This window comes from Gobio gobio, assembly GCF_949357685.1.
Source record: "Gobio gobio genome assembly, chromosome: 10".
Classification (NCBI taxonomy): Eukaryota; Metazoa; Chordata; class Actinopteri; order Cypriniformes; family Gobionidae; genus Gobio; species Gobio gobio.
This window is the reverse complement of record NC_137116.1, coordinates 33,734,871-33,756,411: the sequence shown is the minus strand read 5'-3', so window position 1 is coordinate 33,756,411 and position 21,541 is coordinate 33,734,871. Positions and strand designations below refer to the sequence as shown.

The 21,541-nt window shown below is 39.1% G+C and overlaps 2 protein-coding genes across 3 annotated transcripts in view; both read left to right on the top strand.

The window, feature by feature from the left end:
- ncs1b (neuronal calcium sensor 1b) overlaps positions 1-2,469 on the top strand; it is a 55,051-nt gene extending 52,582 nt beyond the window's left edge. Inside the window, exon 10 of one of the 2 annotated variants that reach the window (XM_079828270.1) lies at positions 810-2,469. The gene's annotated coding sequence lies outside the window, so the exon portion shown is untranslated. The remainder of the gene's footprint in view (positions 1-809) is intronic. The other variant, XM_079828269.1, reaches the window with a different exon arrangement.
- A 5,040-nt stretch (positions 2,470-7,509) lies between these two features.
- Positions 7,510-21,541, top strand: part of hmcn2 (hemicentin 2) — a gene marked incomplete at its 5' end in the record, with an annotated part of 108,223 nt that continues 94,191 nt past the window's right edge. The window contains 4 exons of the mRNA XM_079826325.1: positions 7,510-7,765; positions 10,674-10,744; positions 12,570-12,728; positions 12,988-13,110. Coding sequence (XP_079682451.1) covers positions 7,510-7,765; positions 10,674-10,744; positions 12,570-12,728; positions 12,988-13,110 — 609 coding nt within the window. The remainder of the gene's footprint in view (positions 7,766-10,673; positions 10,745-12,569; positions 12,729-12,987; positions 13,111-21,541) is intronic.

Below are 21,541 nucleotides of genomic sequence, written 5' to 3'. Positions count from 1 at the left end.
CCTTAATTTAAACTGAATTGTGGTAACAAAAGGTATGCACAATTGTAATTGGGATTTAAGGAAGTAGAATTAAAATTCAAATGAAATCAACATGAAATTAATGTTCTTCATTAATATTTTATGTACACTTATATTTCTTATCTTTATGTATTTTAATGGTGAAAGAGTGCTTTTTCAAAAATCCCCATACTTTACTCATTATACAGAATTAAATTATATTAATTATATTATATTATATTATATTAATTATATTGTATTAATTATATTATATTAATTAATTTATATTATATACATTTAGACTTATTATATAAGTTCATTGAATACATAACATTTAATTTTGTTATATTTTATATTTATCAGTGTTAAATTGACCTATATAATTGATTAGATTTAAAAATTATAATGATGCATATTTTGTAGTGCTTTATGGAAAAAGGTAAATTGTTTTGACAGTGTTGAAATTTTAGAGACAAGAGATATTATGAATAATATACAGTATAATGCGTTGAGGAAAAATGTATATTCTGATGAGGAATAAATGGAAATATTAGTCAATGATGTAATTATTTATATGTTGTATGTAGTTTGTGTTGGATTTATGTAATTTCTGTATTGCGGTTATTTTTTTAGAATTGCAATTAAGTAAATTCCTCTTCCTTTCATTCCAATTCAAAATCCATTTTAAACAACCTGTTGTTCAATGCGACCGATTCATTTCAAATACCAGCTCATAAACAGAAAGTGAGCCATTTCTTGAATAGAAAAAATTCCCAACCCGCTGTGAGCATTTTTTCATGGTTGTTGCACAGGTATTGCAAAGGATCCAGTGCGGCGCCATCCCACAATGCCATGCAAGGAAATGAGTCTTCTTCATTTGAACTGTCATTCTGGACACATAAGACTGAGAAGTACAGGAGAGAAGAGTTCGTCCTTATCTTCTCACCATAACAAATCACATTTCGGCATAGAGCAATGACAGAAAAGAAGAAACTGTCATCCTGAAACGTATGTGTGTGTGTGTGTGTGTGTGTGTGTGTGTGTGTGTGTGTGTGTGTGTGTGTGTGTGTGTGTGTGTGTGTGTGTGTGTGTGTGTGAGTGAGTGCATGCATGCATTTGTGTGTGCAACACGTGTGTGTGTGTGTGTGTGTGTGTGTGTGTGTGTGTGTGTGTGTGTGTGTGTGTGTGTGTGTGTGTGTGTGTGTGTGTGTGTGTGTGTGTGTGAGTGAGTGTGAATGCTATACAGCAAGTTCCCATGGGATTTTCACAAGTGCTTGTTTTCTGCTGAACAAACACACTGGAGACTATGGATGGCACTGATTGTTATAGGAAAGCATGCTGACAAACTAAATTATAGATGTAAATATGTGTAAACATTCATACATCATAAGATATTGTGGACGTGGCTCTTCATATATAATTTAAGAAACTGCTGATATTTTATTTATTTCTTGTTTACCTTGAAGTTTATGGATTGCAGCTGTTACAAGCCTCAACGTTTTTTAAAAGCCTCTTAGAATGAAAGACTTTAATCCTGTTTTGTTTTGCTTTTTTCTTTGGAACTATGAAAGGGATTCATTTATTATATTTGCGGTATGCAGCTCCCATTGTGAAGAGTGCGCTGCTCATCCGTTGCTGGCAAAACTCATTGCGAAGTCCTCAAGCTACTTCCTAAGCAAGGCACTGTAACCAAGCAACATGCTACACTGTTTTTCCTGAACAATTGCAGCTCAGAAATGATGTAAGTACCTCTGTAATGGAGAAGCAAACAGTCCAGCATCTGCTAGTTTAAGCTACACCTCTGTCTTTGTCTTTTCCTGTGTCGTTTTCCTGTCAAACAAAGCCATAGACTTGAACCATGACATTCTCCTCTCAAAGCAAGTATAATTCGGGATGTGCTGGGCAGGTTTGAGTGCGTCTCACGCTTTATCAGTCGCTCTCTGGCTGATGATTAAATTTGAGTCACTGCATAATTGCCTAATTGCATAATTGCCACAATTGCTAATTTTATTTGCCGTTGATAAGTAAGATGGAGGTTTTAATATCTGATGTTTCCCTTTTGATATTTCAACAATGGCTGCTTCCATTTTCAGCACTGTATGGTACGTGTAGAATTGTTGTGCTCACAATTGGACAGTGTACTCCATCTGCATGATGGATTCGCTGGCACTCTTTCAAAAGAAAGGTGGCCAATGAATCCCTGATGTAATCAAGTTTGCCACCCAAAAGTAAAGCATAAATCAACCGTACAAAACACATAAAATAGTGGTCTCAGTCTCGGCATGTACCAGTGTTAGAGAATCCAATCACAGAAGCATTGCACTTGCTCAATTACCTCTATACTGGTACAGTTATATTACATTTAAAATGCAGTGCCTTGCATTTCACATATTGTTTTCTTGCAGCCTTATGCTAAACGGCTTTAAATGACTTTTTTCAGATCAATCTACACTCCTCACCCTATGACTAAGCAAAAAAAAAAAAAGATTTGTGAGAACTTCTCAAATGTATTAAAAAGGAAAAACTAAAATAAGTACATTGCATATGTATTCAAACCCTTAACTCTGTTAGTTGAAGCACCTTTAGAACCTCAAGTCTTTTTGGGTATGATACGACAAGCTTTGCACATCTGCATTTGGCGATTTCCTCCATTCTTCTCCTCAGATCCTCTCAAGCTCTGTCAGGTTGGATGGGTAACATCAGTGGACAGCCATTTTCAGGTTTCTCCAGCGCTCTGCCTGGGACACTAAAGGAAATTTAAAGAGTTGTCCGTAAGCCACTGTTGCATTTTCTTAGCTGCATGCTCAGGACCATTGTCCTTTTGGAAGTTGAACCCTCTGCCCAGTCTGAGGTTCTGAATCCTTTTTTTTAAGGATATCTCTATATTTTGCTGCATTGAGCTTTCCTTCCACTCTGACGAGTCCCCCAGTCCCTGCCACTAAATAACACGCCCACAGCATGATTCTGCCACCACCATGCTTTATCATTAGGATGGTATTGTGCTGGTGATGAGCGGTGCCTGGTTTCCTCCAGACATGATGCTTGCAACTGAGGTCCATACCAGAGAGTTTCATTTCTCAAAGTCTGAGAGAGTCCTTTAGGTGTTTTTTTTTTGGGCAAATTCCAAATGAGTCTTTATGTGTCTTCAGGAGAAGCTTGAGTCTGGCCACTCTGACATAAAGCCCAGATCGGTGGAGTGTTGCAGTCATGTTTGTCTTTCTATAAGTTTCTCCAATCTCCATATATAATCATGGAGCTCCACCAGAGTGGCCATCTAACCAAGGCCCTTCGATTGCTCAGTTTGGCCAGGAGACCAGCTCTAGGAAGAGTCCTGGCTGTTCCCAACTTCTTCCATTAAGGATTATGGAGGCTGCATGCTTCTGTGAACCTTCAATGCCGAAGAAATTGTTTTGTAGTGTTCCCCAGATCTGTCTATACAATCCTGTCTCTGAACTTTACAGGCAGTTCTTTTTACCTCATGGCTTGGTTTTTGCCTTGATATGCATTTTCAGCTGTTCGACATTTTATTGAGATGTGTGTACCTTTTCCAATCATACCCATTTAATTGAATTTGCCCCAGATGATCCAGCAAAATTGGAATGCTCCTGGGCTCAAGTTCAAGTGTCCCGGAAAAGGATATATGCAAAATTAATTATTTCAGTTTTTCATTTTTAATCAATTTAAAGTTGTATTATTTTTTTTTTTTTGCTTTGTAACAATTATTTTTTTTTATTCTGTTGACAAATACAATTTTTTACAGAAAGGGGAAAAACAAAAAATGATTAATCTCTCACACAGTATAAATGTCATATACAGTATATCAAATATATAGCTGTCTTTTGGGGGTCCTTGTCATCAAAAACCTTTAAAATATCTGCACCATTTTAATCATGACTGGAGTTTTTTTCTTTTTTTGGGATGCATGGCACCACTGTCTTGAAACAATTCATAAAGCCACACACAGGTTTAGGTATCAGCCAAGTCTTGTAATGGCTTGTTGCTGTCTCTCGAAAGTTCATGTCTAGCCCTGTTGTAATTGAGCTCTCATTGTGCATCTATGGCACGTCTTCCATTTCATTATGAGGTACTCAAGGCCGGTGGCCCAGTCAACGCGGCATCTGGGGCTTCTGAATCAGCAATAACTAGAAGGGTTCTCGCTGACTAAAGTAAGACAGACCTCACGCTCAGCTCGCAGGCTTAGTTTCCAGATCCAGCGCTAAAACAAAACAGACTTCACACCCTAATCACATGGGAAAGCTAGAGAATAACAGTGAGTAGAGGAGGACTGGAATGTATGTTTCGCACAGGCACGAATTGTTACGTGAAGGGTCATAAACATGTTTTTTGCAGTGAGGTCTGGATTATTTATCCCACATTGTTAAGTGCAGCGGGTGATGAACCAGCTGTTTGGAAAAATGAGAAGACTTGGACGGAAGCAGGCAAACTTCGTGTTAGAGTATTTCATTTTAACAGACACACTGTTTTTCTAATGGTAAACTGAAAATATGATACACTTTATTTGCCTTTTGAATAACATTTTGGCCCTTCGTAATATCATATTTTCACTGCCGTAAAGTAAAAGTGATAATTCATCCAAAATGTATCATTTACTCACCCCAATGTCATTACAAACCTGACTTTTTTTCTTTCTTTTTTGGAAAAAGAAAAGATATTTTGATGAATGTTTCATCTTTGTTGATAGTATAATGAAAGTCAGTGGTGGATTGACTTTCATTGTATGGACAAAAACCATAAAGACATTTTTCAAAATGTCTTCTTTGTTTTCCAGACGAAATAAAGAGTAAATGATAATAGAATTTAAATTATCCCTTCAGTGACACAAGTATATATACTGTACGACTAGGGAAAGACTTTTTAAAACTACATGTCCATCCTAAAGATGAAATAATTTCCTACGTTTAGTGTCTTTGTATTGCATTGTGTCATTTGGCAAGGCTTTTTGGGTGAGTCTTGATCATTTGACCAACCATGTGCTGACCTGAGAGCAATGTCTTGTTGGTTTTAGATCGAATTATCTCAAAAACAACATCTGTATATTGTCATAAACCATATGCTATTGGTTTTTGGTGTGATTGGCTAAAAATATAATAGCTACCATGTAAATAGGTCTAACTGCTATTTTTCTCAAAGACCCCCTTTCCTTCCTTTTTTGTAATGTTCTATTATCAACTTGACAGCATTTGCTGCCCCGCTATCAAGTTAAAGCAACAATAAATGCTTGATGACCAGATGTTGCATGAGGTTTGATTGATGTATCTCAGAATTGCAGATAGCGACATAATTTATCCGGATATACAAAGGGGTCAAGGCGTATCCAGAGTCTTTCCTTTCAAAAAGCATCTGGGATGCCTCTACTGGAGCCTTGTCATTTATGCCGCACAGTCCAGAGTCCAGAGAATTGCATGTATATTATTAGATGTGTGGCAGCTGAGTATAAACTCCCTCTATTAATAAACCAAAAATTATTTCAACCCTATCCGCGCACTAAATATTACTCCCGACAAGAATGTCAGGGAGGTTGGGTCTTGTTGTCACAAAAGCTATATTTTAGTCTATCTGTAGCCTAATGTTTTAAGCCAAAGGTACTGTTATAGGGCTGGGGCTAGTTGTCACAAAAGCTATATTTTAGTAACTGTAATGCTTTAAGTCAAAGGTCCTGTTATAGAAATGGATGTTTTCTCTATTATTGGTTTTATATGTTAGTTTCAAACCCTCTTAAATTAGATGGCGCATTCTGTCCTCTAAACTCCACAGTGGAATGAGAAGTGTTTTTTATTGTGTTTAAACAATTGAACACAATAAAAAGTCAATTATTTTGACTGAAATGTTGAATTGTGTTTGTAGGACAAGTGCATTTTTCATAAATGACAACTCCGAGCTAGGTGTTTTAAATCATGCAAATATAACATTATTTGTTTATTTATTTATAAGTTATCAATTGCATTAAAATTGCATGTTGTTTCATAATTGTTTTGCTGTTTAAATGTAGGTTACAAGCCTATAATAAATGGTTTAATGGCAGGTTAATTTGTGACAACATGCCCCGCTATTGTTTCATTATGTGTTGAACAAAATATTTTATTTTACTTTTTGAAAATAACAGGGAAATAACCGCTTAGCCAAAACTTTAAGGCATGGGTGTACACAGAAACTGGCTTTCAAAATGAAACCTCAGAGAAATAAATCGTGTGACAACTTGCCCCGTTTTCATGCAGTGTCATCAATTCCTCCAGTCCAGTCACACTTTAGATTAGATTAGATTAGATTCAACTTTATTGTCATTACACAAGTACAAGTACAAGGCAACGAAATGCAGTTTAGGTCTAACCAGAAGTGCAATAGCAGCAAGTGCAGGATATACAATGGTTGCGTAAGTGCAGGACATAAAAATGTTCTGAATATATATAAATATGTATAAGTAGAGAGATGGTTATTACTATAAGTAGAACTGAATTTACAGATGAATATATACAGTGAATAAATATACAGATGGCTATTACTATAAACAGAATTTACAGGTGAATATGTACTAGAATATAATATACAGATGGCTATTACTATAAACAGAATTTACAGGTGAATATGTACTATGAATATAATATACAGATGGCTATTACTATAAACAGAATTTACAGGTGACTATGTACTATGAATAAATATACAGACGGTTATTACTTGAACAGAATTTTACAGTTAGAGGTATACAATAATATGTTAGGCTAATATGAGGAATATAGCAGTGGATTAAGTTAGTACAATAAATTATGGACAGAGCTATCCGAAAGAAAGTGTAAAAGTGCAGTGGAAAGTGGTTGCATATTTTACGTTACAACTTTACGTTACAATGTCAACAATGTAATTGAATAAGTAGGCTAATTCGGAGTATTAATACCAATAAACATCATATGTTTTATTTAATAGAGCTGCTTGTAGTTAGATATTGTTATAGAAGAAGGGGCACAAAAATTATACATTGCTATACAATAGATCGATCTCTGTCTCAGTTGGCACGGGTGTCTTGAGTGGCTCCCTGGTAAACTGGAGCAGGCCATGTGGGATGGGGTTGGGAGTCACAGTCGGGTCAAGTTACACACAAAAAAAATCAGGTTGTAAGGACTCCTCACACCCCTCCCCAACACTGCAATGCTCAGCTCCAGAGGGTCCACGCGCTTCTTACAAGTTTTCTCCAAAACTCAGCCAAGGATGGGACAAGACATAGGGAATTTACTCCATGTAACGTTTATCCAGCGCGAGTAGGATTATTTACAGCCGAACTTTTTTTTACAAGAACTCAAGCGACTGGGTTGAACATTTCATGGACATTTTTTTCCCCTTTAGAAATTAACTGATTTTCTTTCTCTTTTTTTCTCCTCACACAATAATCGGGTTTACATTACTTGTTTGTTTTAAATTATTCATTTAACGGTGATTATTTCTTCATGTGTTGGTTTGACACGTTTAAACGAGTGGTCTAATGAATTTCAAGCAAGAATGAATATGTTTCTAGCTAATTTCCTCATCTTGGCGCTGATTATCAGCGCGCGCTCCTCATCCGTTCCGCCGGTGAAGAGTCACTCCGGTGCGGATGACAGCGCTTCAACACTGGCCTTTGTCTTCGATGTTACCGGCTCTATGTACGACGATCTCAAACAGGTGATAGATGGCGCGTCTCGTATCCTGGAGAGAACTCTGAGCCGCAGAACAAGACCAATCAGGAACTTCGTGCTGGTTCCTTTCCATGATCCAGGTACTTACAAAATCCCATGTTTCAATTTTAGGATTAATGTAAATGATAAATCATTCATCTCAGTTACGTTGCCTTATAAAAGTAATTCCAATGAATGACTGCTGGTCGAATATAAATGCCTAAAGTTCCATATGGAGAAACACTTGATAAAGTTTTGTTTGGCCAAGCACTAAGAATGTCAATGAACTAGCCTAATTTGAACAAATGTGTTTGGGCTGCTAGGAACATATTCACCAGCAGGGACCGCTGAAAGGTAGTGATCCATAGAATCATGGAGAGTTTTTGCCAATTCAAAAAATTATAAGTAGCCTACTTTAGACAGTGTAGATGTTTTACACATGATCAGCCATGTCCATGACTGAGCTAGGCCTACTTCTACTATGACAATAATGCTAATATTATGATTAGTGGTCTTTATATTTACAAATCAAATAAGTAGGAAAGGAATAGAATACAACTCTGACAACCCACAGCTTCGATATTTAATCCAAAAAATGTCTCTTATATGGAGGTGTGTAGTATGAGACGAAGATAAACATAAATGAAAAGGAACAAAACAAAAGATAAACAAACAGTTTGGTGTGAAACAACAGCATGTTAGTAAATGCATCCTGACCCAAAGGTGTCAAACAACTAAACTGTATATGTGCAAACCATATCATAATGTCATAATTTTTCAGTTTCTATCACTGTATGTTTGTCACGCTCACTTCTGCTCATGAGAGGACTGTGTTCTCAGGTACACTTACTTACACAATCTAGCCTGGTTCAAACCATGTATCTGTTAGCCTTAGGGGGGTAGGGTGCCCAAGGAACTGATGAGAAGCACATGTTGTCTGGTAGTATGTAATTAACACAATCACCCCCAGTTCTCCATCCAATTCTCCGGAAGAGTCAACCCAGCCCCCCCGGTCAGAGGAGAGACGTCAGTGCTTGACTGGTAGGGGGGATGGTGCCAGTCCTTTCCTCACCTTTTAATGTAGCGTTCCCTTTAGGACCTTGTAAACCGCTGAGATCACAAAGACAGCCGGTGACAGACAGAAAGGCGTGACAGCAACACAACTTAATGGCCCCTCACAGCTGAGAGAGGGATGGAGAAAGTTCATAAAATGAAAATGAATGTTAGAGCTGGTTGTGTTGTGGCGTGCTGGTTTTAGCTGTTTTAAGCCAGCCTGATGCTCTCCAAAGGTGAATTACAGATGGTTTTACAAAAGCCCCAAAACTTCCTAAACCAGCAAAATAGATGAATCTAGTTTACAGCAGAGAATACTTATAAGTAATATAAATATTAATGTTGATAAAATATCATTAATCTATTAATATTTTGGATAATTTAATATTATTATTTATATTATATAATATAAGCTAAAAAAGAAACCAATCTTAGGTGATTTGCCAGGCTTAGTTGGCTTAAGCTGGTCTAGATGCTCTACCAAGATGGTTTACAGATGGTTTAACTTGTTTTAAATGTGTAAATTCCCCCAAAACCAGCAAACAGACCAGCATGACCATGCTGTGCTTTTCAGCAGCGAATGTTTATAAAATATTAATATTAATGTTGCTAAAATATCATAAATACAAGTTTTGTTAATATAATATAATATAATATAATATAATATAATATAATATAATATAATATAATATAATATAATATAATATAATATAATATAATATAATATAATATAATAAAATAACAATATAATAAATATATAATATAATACAATTAATATAATATAAAAAAACCTTAGTTGTTCTTAGCTGGTTTAAGACTTTAAAGGTTTTAAGTTTACGAATGCCCAAAACCCCTTAAAATATCAAAACCTGCAAATCATGTTATGTTTTTTTTTTAGCAAAGAATGTTTCTAAAACATTAATATGAATGTTGACAAAATATCATTAATATAATGTAATTTTATTACTTATAATATACTCTAATATAATAGGGTTCAATATAAAGTTTGCTGGCAGTCAGTGCTGAAGATCATAACTTAAAAGTTATGTTTTATATAATGTTGTATTGACCTGTCCCATTTGCGTTCAGAAGATAGACTTCCCCATCCCCAAATTTTTCTCTTTTCTCCATTCTCCTGAAGCACTGTCAAAATTGTAATCCTCCTCTTTGTCTTGTATTTTTTAATAACCTTTAAAATGATTTTTTTTGTCATAGTAATAAATAAACCGGGGGGATATCAGACCCATACTCTGATCATAAACAATGTATCTTCTGTATGCTGGTCCATCCATGTGCTGTATATTCAGCTCTCTAATCAATCAGCTTCTGAGTGAGTCCAAATAAGTGCCACATTCAGGGAGGACACAATTCATCCTGAGACGAAAGAAAGGGAGAGATAAAAACAAGAGATAAAGTAGAGAAAGGGGAACAGGTCAGAGATTATCTAGGTGGATGATGGCAGTCCTAAACAATGATAAAATGAGGTTATGAACCCAGTCTGGTATCACATGAGGACTGCTGGAATTTTGCATGGTCTGTCATTTATTTTCTTAGCTGTCAAACGTTTCAGGACAGTCATTTGTAACTGCAGATGTTGATGAGGTAAAATCCCGAACAAATGCGTTTTGTGGTTGGGAGTTGGCTGGGACTGTAGTTAGTTTGCTAGTCTGGTCTAGAAACAGACTTGAGACACTCGTTAGTAGGGTTGTATCTGTGGAAGGGGCTTTAGTTGGACCTAATCCTCACTGTTTAAAATTCACGATGAGGGTGAAGAAGGTTAATCTTTTCAAAACTCCTACTCCCCAAGGATTTGTTTGTTGAAGTGTTGTGATAGACTTTTCAAGCACTCAATGAAGGGCTCCAATGTGGTAACCTGAACCTTCAGGTTGCTTCATTTGCACACAATTAATATGTAAAATAGATGTTTCTTGATTTCTTCGTTTTTTTCTTCACCAGACATCGGTCCTGTTTACATCACTACTGACCCTAAGAAGTTCCAGAAGGATCTTCAAGAGCTGTTTGTTCAGGTGGGAACCTCCGCACCAGACTATAAAAGAGCAATTTTTTTGAGGAAAAATAACCCTATGTTGTAATTTATTTGATAGGGATTCACCTATATTAGTTGGATTGCTGGTCTTAGCTGGTCTAGCTCTTCTCCCAAGCTGATTTTCAAATAGTTTAACTGGTTTTGAGTTTACAAGCCCCAAACTTAAAACCAGCAAAACAGACCAGCAGAGAATGTTTATAAATATCAATATTGTTCTTAACACATATTTATAAGTTTTTATCATTTATAGCACCTTATTTATTTAATAGAGATTAATCATTCTTATTTGATAAGGATTAAGCAACACTATCAATGATTACGTTATTTGATAGGAATTCATTGATATTTAAATTCAGGCTAATATCAATAAATCGATAATAATTTAGATGGCTGATAACTGATGAATGGCCAATGCTGAAATTGTATTCTGTTTTGTCAAAATAGTTTAGAAATAAAAAAAAAGTAAGTGCTACAAAAGCAATAAGACATCAGAAGATTATAATGTACAGTGTGAAAATGATTCATTTAGAAAATGGCTGAAGATTAAATATGTGTTATTCAATTATTAGTTAAAGTTTTAGTTTTTATTATTAATAACTGAGTGTTACATGATGGCCAGTACTGTCCAAAAGTACTGTTCACTTTAAATACATAAATACATATAATGTAATACATTTAGTGTTTGGTTATTGTTTTAAATAATTGAGATTGATACAAATTATATATTATATATAATATTATTGTTTTAAATAATAAAGATTATTGCTAATTTACATATTCAAATTATCTGCAACTAATTTGCCCTCCAGTTAAGCATCCCCTAGTAAAAAAAAAACTACACCAAAATTAATTTAAAATACATTTATTTCATACTAAGTATGCTACAAATCTATTAACATATTTACTGACATATTGCTGGAGACTTACTGATATACATATTATAATTAAACTTTATTTGGAGCACTTCTTTATTGTACAATGCACATTTATTAATAATAATAATAAGCCTAAAATGTGTTTTAATATCACTCTTAGTAAGGATAGTGATCTCTGTATAATATCAATCTTTAAATGCAAGATATTTAAAGTGTACCTAGAGTATACTTGAAATAGTTCCATATTTTACTAAAGTATATCTTTAGTTGGACCTTATCACCCTTTCAGGATAACCACTGTAAAGTGCATTAAGTACAAAATTAGCTGTTCCAATTTAGGAGACTTTAAGTATATCAATTTAGTGTACCAAAAGTACAATTGCAGGGTACACGTATTTGTAGTATACTTTAATACATTTTGGTGCATTTATTTTTCACTAGGGTCATTTTTTAATTTCTCAAACTGCATTAACTGGCATTAACGATGTACAGACTTTCATTTTGGCACTATTGGATTACTGCAACTCATTATGCACTGCTCTGCCTGCATCCGCTACCTCAATCCAAAATGCTGCTGTCCACTCATATTCAACTAGGTACCTTTGCTCAGGTGTTTACACTTGTATTCTTTAGCAGCAAGAGACACAGCAGCCGTTGGCCTCTTTCTTCATAAATCATCATGGAATCATATTCTGTACTCTGTGTTCTTATTTGCTCTCTGTGGCTTCTGCTGAGTGTCTTGGCTCATCTCAGCACTTGATCTGTCTTCAGCGCTACAGTTTTATTAGCACTCTGTTCTTATTGTCCCTTTGGGCTCTAGAGTAAATACTAGAACTTGTACCCCGAGCCAATACAATATGAGCTTTCTTGTGTTCTGGTTAGTGCATAAATGTCGATGTCAATGATGAAGGCTTTGTTGTTCTCTCTCAGGGTGGAGGGGATTGTCCAGAGATGAGCATTGGGGCCATCAAGAAGGCTCTGGAGGTCTCACTACCCGGATCCTTCATCTATGTTTTCACAGATGCCCGAGCCAAAGATTATCGCCTGAAGAGAGATGTTCTTCAGTTGGTACAGCTCCGACAGTCTCAGGTGCCGACGGCAGTTTGAAAACTTGTTTGAGCCTTTTTGTAATTCCATTTCCCCGTCTTGTGATGCAGAAATGACACTTTATCTTTAAATATTAAACTCTAAGGTTGTGAAGATGTATTCCATAAATCTAAATATCTCACTGCCCATTTGAAAAAATCCATCTGCTCTTCATGTAATATACCCCAGTGTTGACATTTAACCCCAACACCCAACCCCCTAACCAAACACTCACACTCATAAACGTCCCCTCTGAATCCAGGTTGTGTTTGTGTTGACGGGGGACTGCGGGGATCGCTCCCAGCCGGGATACAGAGCTTATGAGGAGATTGCTGCCACCAGCTCCGGTCAAATTTTTCACCTGGACAAACAGCAAGTCAATGAGGTGAGGCGCATGAACTCATATGACATTCATATGTATGTAAATTGCAGACACATAGGGCAGAGAACTGTAACGTGGTGTGATGTGTAAGTTTAGTATGGTGTTATTTTCTTTTGTTCTTTATTGTGCACCAAGAAAAATAAAAATAAAATAAATATTAATGAAAATAATAATCTTTTAATACATTTATATATTTTTATCTTCACCAGCAACTGTTATGATCTTTTTGTCTTTATAATTTGTGCCCCAAAAAATAAAATAAATAAAATAAAATAAAATAATATTTTTTTAATAAATTCATATATTTTTATATTCACCAGCAACTGTTGCCCATCCATCGAGTTTTAACTTTTTGATTAACAAAAAAGAAAAGAAGGAAAGAAAAAAAATTCACAAAAACGTTTCTGAAGCAAAAAAACGTTTTCAAACTCAATATCAGAAAAACCATGCTATTCCATTTCTGTAAAAAAACATTGGTTTGTTTTGCATGCTATTTATTTTTTGGACGCACAATACAGAAAAAAAAAAACTCCATTGTCGAGTAGTACAGTGCTCATTTAGTGTGCAATGCACCCTGGTTTCAATTATTGATGCTACTGCTACTCAATGGACTGACCGAATGTGAAGGACATGTGACGGATTTATATCTGCCATAACATTAACTGTACAGCAATATTTTGAATGCAAACACCACTTGGCTCAATAATCTGAAGTATTTTAGTCTTGTCTTTAATGGTATGGAGATACTGGAGATCAGTCATACTCAGGCATGAAAGAAAGCAGACCTTCCTCTTTGTGAGACAGTGGTATCATGCATGTCAACACAGGACATGGCAGAGCCAGAGTCTTCCAGTAACAACTATGGAAACAGTAATCCATAAGACAACAAGGCAAACAAGTTGTGAAAAGTAAAGAAAAGCACATTTGCGAATGTGTATTTGTAATTGGATATGTGTGTGTGTGTTATTGATTTATGGCCCTGTAGAGGTGGGCAGCTGATGGTAGTTGTGTTTGAGAGCTTTACCACCTGTACCTGCACTCAGGATGACTGGGCAACCACAAGCTGTGAACACTCTCCTACACCCTTGCTGCTCTGTGAGAATTGTATCAAGGTCAGGGTCACACAGTTGCTCTTAGAGCTTTGACAGTTTACTTTCATCCCCCAGACATTCACCAAGAAGTCTTTCTAATGCAGTCGGTGAAAAAAAAAGAGATTTGGGGGGACAATTTAGCCCTCTTAATAATACAGTAGGTTTCTACGTAGCATGCATTATCTATGTTCCATAGAAATATTTTATGTATGATTCTAGACTTCAAACATTTAGAAAGTGTAAATCTGGCGGGCGAGTCTAAAGTGTGTTAGTGCTGAAGGTTAAATTTTTTAAATGTTAGGGACACGATTGGTAACACTTTGTAATAAGGTTCAATTCGTTGACATGAGTTAATGCATTAGGTATCATAAACTAACAATAAACAATCATATTTTACAGCATGTACTATAGTTTAAAAAAACAAGTAAATTTTTTAAATGTTGAAAAAAATTCTTCTGCTCACCAAAGTTGATTTATTTGATCAGAAAAACAGTAAAAATTTTAATTTTAATATATGAAATGCATAAAATGTTAATATATGTTTTCTATTTGAATATTTGTTTTTTGTAATTTATTCCTGTTATGGCAAAGCTGAATTTTCATCATAATTACTCCAGTCTTCAGAAATCATACTAATATACTGATTTTGTGCTCAAGAATAATTTCTTATTATCAATGTTGAAAACAGTTGTGCTTATAATATTTTTGTGGAAACTGTAATACATTTTTTTTAAATAATTCTTTGATCAATAGATCAAAAGAACTGTACAAATCTTTTTTTAACATTATAAATATCGTTATTGTCAAGATTGATCAATTTAATATGTCCTTGCTGAATGAAAGTTTTAATTTCTTTAAAAAAACTGAGAAAATTTTTTGAACGGTCGTGTACAAACAAACAAACAAATAAATAAAATGCATACATGTGTATTCATATTATGGTCATTTTACAACTTGAAATGTAAAAAAATATATAAGTACATGTAGAAAGTTACATTATCTAGATTAATAAATGCTGTAAAAGTGTAAGTTCATGAAACCTAATGCGTCAACTCATTAACAAGATTGAACCTTTTGTAAAGTGTTATTGAAAAAGTTTGGAAACAGTCTTCAACTTTTGTCTTCAATGTCTTCAACTTTTCAGCGTCTTTTGGCGAGCTACAACAACTCTTTGTTGTAAATTCACCTTATATGTTGCTTAAATAACGTTTTATTTAATGTAGAAATCACATTTAACCATCATTTAATTGGTTCAGTCACACAGGGTCTCTGTGCCCATTGCAGTTCCCCATACGTCAGTGTCCTTCATCCCTACTTAATACATGTTCCTAAAAAATGTTTAGGTCCAAGTACGAAAACACACTCCCATGTCAGGTGCATTTTTTACTTTTGATTAGTCTATGGGTGGGATTTTGAAAAATGAATGAAGGCAAATCTGTAAATCCCCCAGAAACCTCAAGATTGTTTCCCACATCTAACCTGAATGGTTCTTCTCTGATAGGAGTTAAATAAGCAAAAGCCAAATCAAATACACATAGCGCTTTGTCATTTTTTTGGGAGGGGAAGGGGGCAAAGAGAGGGAGCAGGGCTTATTTTACTTAGTAATCCCGGATATGATCTATCATGCCTGCTCTATCCAGCACAGCTGCCTGTCCAGAGTCCAGGTTGGACGTCTCCAACAGACAGCTCTTTGTGGAGCTGAAGGAGGAGGCACTACTTAAACAAAGGACGGGGCTCAGCTTAATCACTGGAGTGATTTGCAGATAAAGCTTTATGAAAGTGTGTCGGTGCTTTAAAGAGTCTAATGGTTTGGCTGAAACCTCAGGCCGGCCAAACTCAAAGTGAGGGTGGAGATTTTGGTACTTTATTGACAGAAGACTTTATTGACAGAAGACTTTATTGGCAGAAGACTTTAGGTTAACACTTTTTTTACAGTGTCCTTACACATGTTACAATTAGTTACTATACAATTTGTGCATAATTACATGCAACTAACCCCAAACCACACCCTAACCCTATAGTAAGTACATGTAGTTAATTATCATTCCTCAGTATTTAAATGTATAATTACACTGTAACACGGACACCTTAAAATAAAGTGTAACCAACTGTAGTATTGATGGAAAATGTTGTTTGTAACACAACTAAATCAGGGACTTTTTCAGTAGGTGGATAAAGAGATAAAGTGAGGGCAACCTGTTGCATATTGAAGTCTGGCCTATATTTATATCTGTATAGTATATAATATTTATGTATTTAAATATTGTAACGCTTCGGTTACTAACGTAACCTCGGTTTCCTGAGAAGAGGGAACAAGTATTGCGTTTAGCTAAACGCTAGGGTAATTTCCTTTCCTCGAGATTTTGAAGCAAATTTTTATCCTAAAAATACCATGTAAAACGCAGTGCAGCTGCACAGCTCTCAGCAGGGAGCAGCTGCGTGCTGATTGGCTGTGCCGCTGCAACTGCAGCAACCTATGGCGCGCCCGCTGGGCGGGAAGGACCAATCAGGTCCCTCTAATATACCCGCCACAAGGGGCAGCAGAATTTGCATAGCCAAGGGTATTAAAGAACCTGTCTTTCCAGGTTCGTCAGGTTAATCGACTGAAGCGACTCCCTGAGCAAGCGAAGCATGGCAAGCAAACGCAATACTCGTTCCCTCTTCTCAGGGAACCGAGGTTATGTTAGTAACCGAAGCATTCCCTTTCGGGAGTACTCTCGTATTGCGTTTAGCTAAGCGGTAGGGGACCCAATGCAATACGCCGTGCTCACTTAATGGCTCTGAAAGCCTGGAGACACCGTACCCAGACGGACCTAAGTGGGCCCGTAAATATGATATTCAAAGAAGTCCCCAATATGAGCCATTTAATGAGAATAACAAGCAAAGATACTTGTAGTATATATATATATATATATATATATATATATATATATACTACACGTATCTTTGCTTGTTATTCTCATTAAATGGCTCAATACTTAACCCAGTCCAGACTGTCGGGCCGTAAGGGGTTAATATGTATTACACAGCGAGAAGCCCAGTCTGTAAGGCAGGGACATTCAAATTATAAAACCTGATAAAAGTGGACGGGGAGGCCCAGCCTGCCGCCGCACAGATATCATTCAGAGAAATGCCAGTAGACCAAGCCCACGACGAGACCATGCCTATAGTAGAATGGGCTTTGATGCCTATAGGGCAGCTGAGATCTTTATACTCATAAGCCAGCGAGATAGCATCCACTATCCATCGTGACAAGGTCTGCTTTGTAACCACGCACCCGACACAAAGAGCTGTTCAGTTTTCCTGAAAGCAGCGGAGCGCTCTATGTATATTCTCAGCGCTCTTACAGGACAGAGAAAATTAGCATCTTCCTCATCTAACGATGATGAGAGTGCTGAAAGTGAAATTACCTGTGCTCTGAACGGAGTTGAAAGCACTTCAGGTACATATCAATGTCTTGGTTTGAGGACGACTTTAGAGTCGTTTGGCCCAAATTTCAGACAAGAGGCGCTCACTGAGAGCGAGTGCAGATCACCCACTCGCTTCACTGACGCGATAGCTAGCAGAAAAGCGGTCTTGAGTGATAGGTGCTTTAAGCTCACTGAATGCAGAGCATCCAGGATAGCATCCAGGACCGTGGACAGGTCCCATATAGGGACTGAAGGGGGCTGAGGTGGGTGAAGCCTTCTAGCCCCTTTGAGGAAGCGCATGATAAGATTGTTCTTCCCCAGTGGCAGTCCATTCACTTGAATGTGATACGCTGCTATAGCAGCCACATAAACTTTGAGCGTGGAGGGGGAACGACCCGCGTCAAGTAGCTCTTGTAAAAAAGTGAGCACTTCTGACACTTTTCTGACACAATTATGTGGGGTCAAGCTTCGTGCTTTGCACTAGTCCGAAAAGACTGACCATTTGCCTGAATAGAGCCGCCTGGTCGCGGGGGCTCTAGCTTCAGAAATAGTGTTTAATACACTTTCAGAGAGGTTCTCATGTACCCGTTGATGGGCCAGACATGAAGCAGCCATAGATCGGGACGGGGATGCCAGATCTGCCGTTTCGCCTGCATGAGGAGGTCTCTCCTCGGCGGAATTGGCCACGGGGCTGTATCTGACATCCGACTTAGCAGTGAGAACCATGGATGATTTCTCCAAAGCGAGGCTATTAAAAGCACAGCGCATTTGCTCTCCCTGATCCTCTCTATGACCTGAGGTAACATTGAGATTGGGGGAAAAGCATAAAGAGGAAGGTTGGGCCATTCGTGGGCCAACGCGTCCTTGTGCTTGGAGAAATATATTAGGCATTGAGCATTGTCTTGCGAGGCGAAAAGATCCACTTTTGCCTCTCCAAACATGCCCCAAATTGTCTGAATCGTTTGTGGGTGAAGAGACCACTCTGCTGGGGACACTTTGCCCCTGGACAGCATGTCCGGACCCAAATTCAGAATGCCTGGTACATGAGTCGCTCTCAGCGAGCTCAGGTTGTGCTCTGCCCATATTAGGACTTTTTCCGCCATTGTGTGTAGACCAATAGACCCTGGCGATTTATGTAGGCTACCACTGACCTGCTGTCCGTTCAAATCAGGACATGGTGGTGCTTTATGTACGGAAGGAATGGTCTTAGCGATTGTGTGACCGCTTTCATCTCTAGACAGTTTATGTGAAGGCTCTTTTCCGAGTCTGACCAAAGACCGGAGACTGGCCTGCCCTCGTGAAGGGCTCCCCAACCTAGGTTGGATGCATCTGTCGAGATAACTTTCCACTTCGTAACAGTGTCCAAACTCACACCCGTCTGATACCAGACAGGATTTTTCCAAGGAGCCAGAGCCAACACACAGCTGTGGTCTACCTTGATTTTTAATCGGCCCGAGAGCCATGCGTGAACTGGAACGCGGCGATTCAGCCTGTAGGGGGCGCATGTGTAACAGACCTAGTCTGAGGACTGGCGCCGCCGAGGCCATGTGACCCAACATCCTCTGAAAGTGTTTGAGAGAGCGCGCGCTGTGACGTCAGCCGCGCGTTCATCTGTAGTGAGTCTAACATTGTTCCCAGAGACGAAACTTTCTGTGTGGGAGACAATGAGCTGTTTGCCACATTGATTCTGAGGCCCAAGCATTTCAAATGGTTGAGAAGCCAAGATCTGTGGTTCAATAACTGTATCTCTGACCTGAGCCAGTCGTAGATATAGTTGAGAATTCTCATTCCCCGAAGCCTCAGCGGGGTTAGCGCTGCTACCATGCACTTCGTAAACGTGCGGGGAGCCAGAGATAGACCAAAGGGTAGCACCCTGTATTGGTAAACTTTCCCCTTCAAGACGAATCTCAAGAATGGCCTATGATGGGGGGCTATTTGTATGTGGAAATAGGCATCCTCTAGATCTACAGTGAAAAACCAATCTCCCGGGCGAATGTGCATGAGGATTTGTTTCATTTTCAAAATTTTGAACGGGCGCTTCATAAGGGCCTTGTCCAGATGTCTGAGATCTAGAATGGGCCTGAGACCACCGTCCTTCTTGGTACAAAGAAGTAATGACTGTAAAAGCCTGACTCGCTCTGTGAGGGGTGAACGGCTTCCACCGCCCCTTTCATTAACAGTTTTGATATTTCGGTTCGAAACACGTGACTTGTGTCGCTTCTCACCGTTGTCTGCGAGCAAACTGTAGCGAGTAACCTTGTTCTATTGTGTTCAACACCCATTTTGAAATGCCGGGAATGGCCCGCCAGGCCCCGGCCTTCGAAGCCAGGCGCTGAATTAATTTGTGGGGCGAGTCACTGGGTAACAGGGCCTCGGTGGCCCGATAATGTTGTGTTAAAGTGGCGTTCATCAGAGCGCGTTTGTTCACGGGCTCTCTGACTGGGAGGGAATTGTTTCCCGCCGCCTGAGTGCAGGGGGCCGGGGGACATAGAATGTTGGTGCTTGTGTACAGGCGAGCGCGTTTGAGTACAGGCTCGTTGACTGTGAGGATAATGTTTCCAACCACCTGGGGGCTGGGGAACATGGGGGAGTGATTGAGTGTAGGGGTACATGCTTTTAATGCTGGCACACTGCCTACAGAGAAAAAAAACCTTTTTGTGATTCATATGGTTCGCCGTGAAAACGGCGTTTGTGTACAGGCGAGCGCGCTTGTTTGCAGGCTCGTTGGCTGTGTATGTAGTGTGCCCAGCCACCTGGTTGAAGGGAACTGGGGAACGTTTTGGAAGAGAGCGAGGTAGTAAACCGGCCGAAGCGGGTATTATCCACCTTCTCTTTGTGCCTCTGGCTAGGACGGCTTCGACAACTAGGACGGCTTTGACACATTGCTGGGTCGGGGACCTCAACGCTCCGGCGGTCTGCTGCGGCTCGTAGAGCGGGAACGCTGTCCGGGCTTAGAAGCCGTGCGAGGCTGGTGAGCTGGTGGCGCCGCCTTGGTGGGCTGGGCTGGTCCAGCCTTAGCGTGACAGCTAGCGGAGGAGCTGGAATGCTTGGGCAGGAAATGTCTCATTGCCTGTGAGGCCTTTTGAGCCTCGGTGAAGCGTTCTGTGAACCCAACCACAGAGGGACTGAATAATCCTGAAGGCGACATGGGCGCGTCCAGAAAAGTGGTCTTGTCCGAGTCTTTAATCTCGGTTAGGTTAAGCCACAAATGCCACTCAAACACCGTCAAGTTGGCCATGCATCTGCCGATCGCCTGAGCGTTGGCCTTGGTCACACGCAGGGCCAAGTCAGTGGCGCCGTGCAGGTCCTTCAGGGCCTCGGTATCAGGGACAGACTCATCCAGGGAATGGAGTAGTTTGGCCTGGAAGACCTGAAGCACCGCCATAGAGTGTAGCGTTAAGGCCGCCTGGCCGGCGGAGGCGTACGCTTGACCGGCGAGGCTGGAAGTAGTGCGGCAGACTTTAGATGGGTGTACAGCCTTTGACTGCCATCCCCTGGCAGAGGGCGGACAGAGGTGTGCAGCGACGGCTTCCTTGAGGGGAGGAAGAGCTTGATATCCCTTTTCCTGAGTGCCATCGACCACCGAGAGCGCAGGAGAAAAAGCGGATTTGGCGTGAGATGAAAATGGCGCCTTCCACGACGTGGATAATTCCTCGTGGACTTCTGGGAAGAAGGGAGCGGGTTTTTGAGTGGTCGGGTGGCGGCGGATCTCGAAAAACTAATCTTCCAGTCTGCTTCTCGTGGGCTCCTGGGGTTGAGACAAGTCAATACCGAGGTCGTACACGGCCTTAGTTAGCAGGCGCATAAGCTCAGCGTCAACTGAGGTTTTGCCGCCCATGGCAGTCCGCGTCAATGTAGCGTGCTCCGAGACGGTGTCCGACCACCAGCTTTCAGATGCAGCAAGTGAAAGGCTGTCATCCTCCTCCTCTTCCG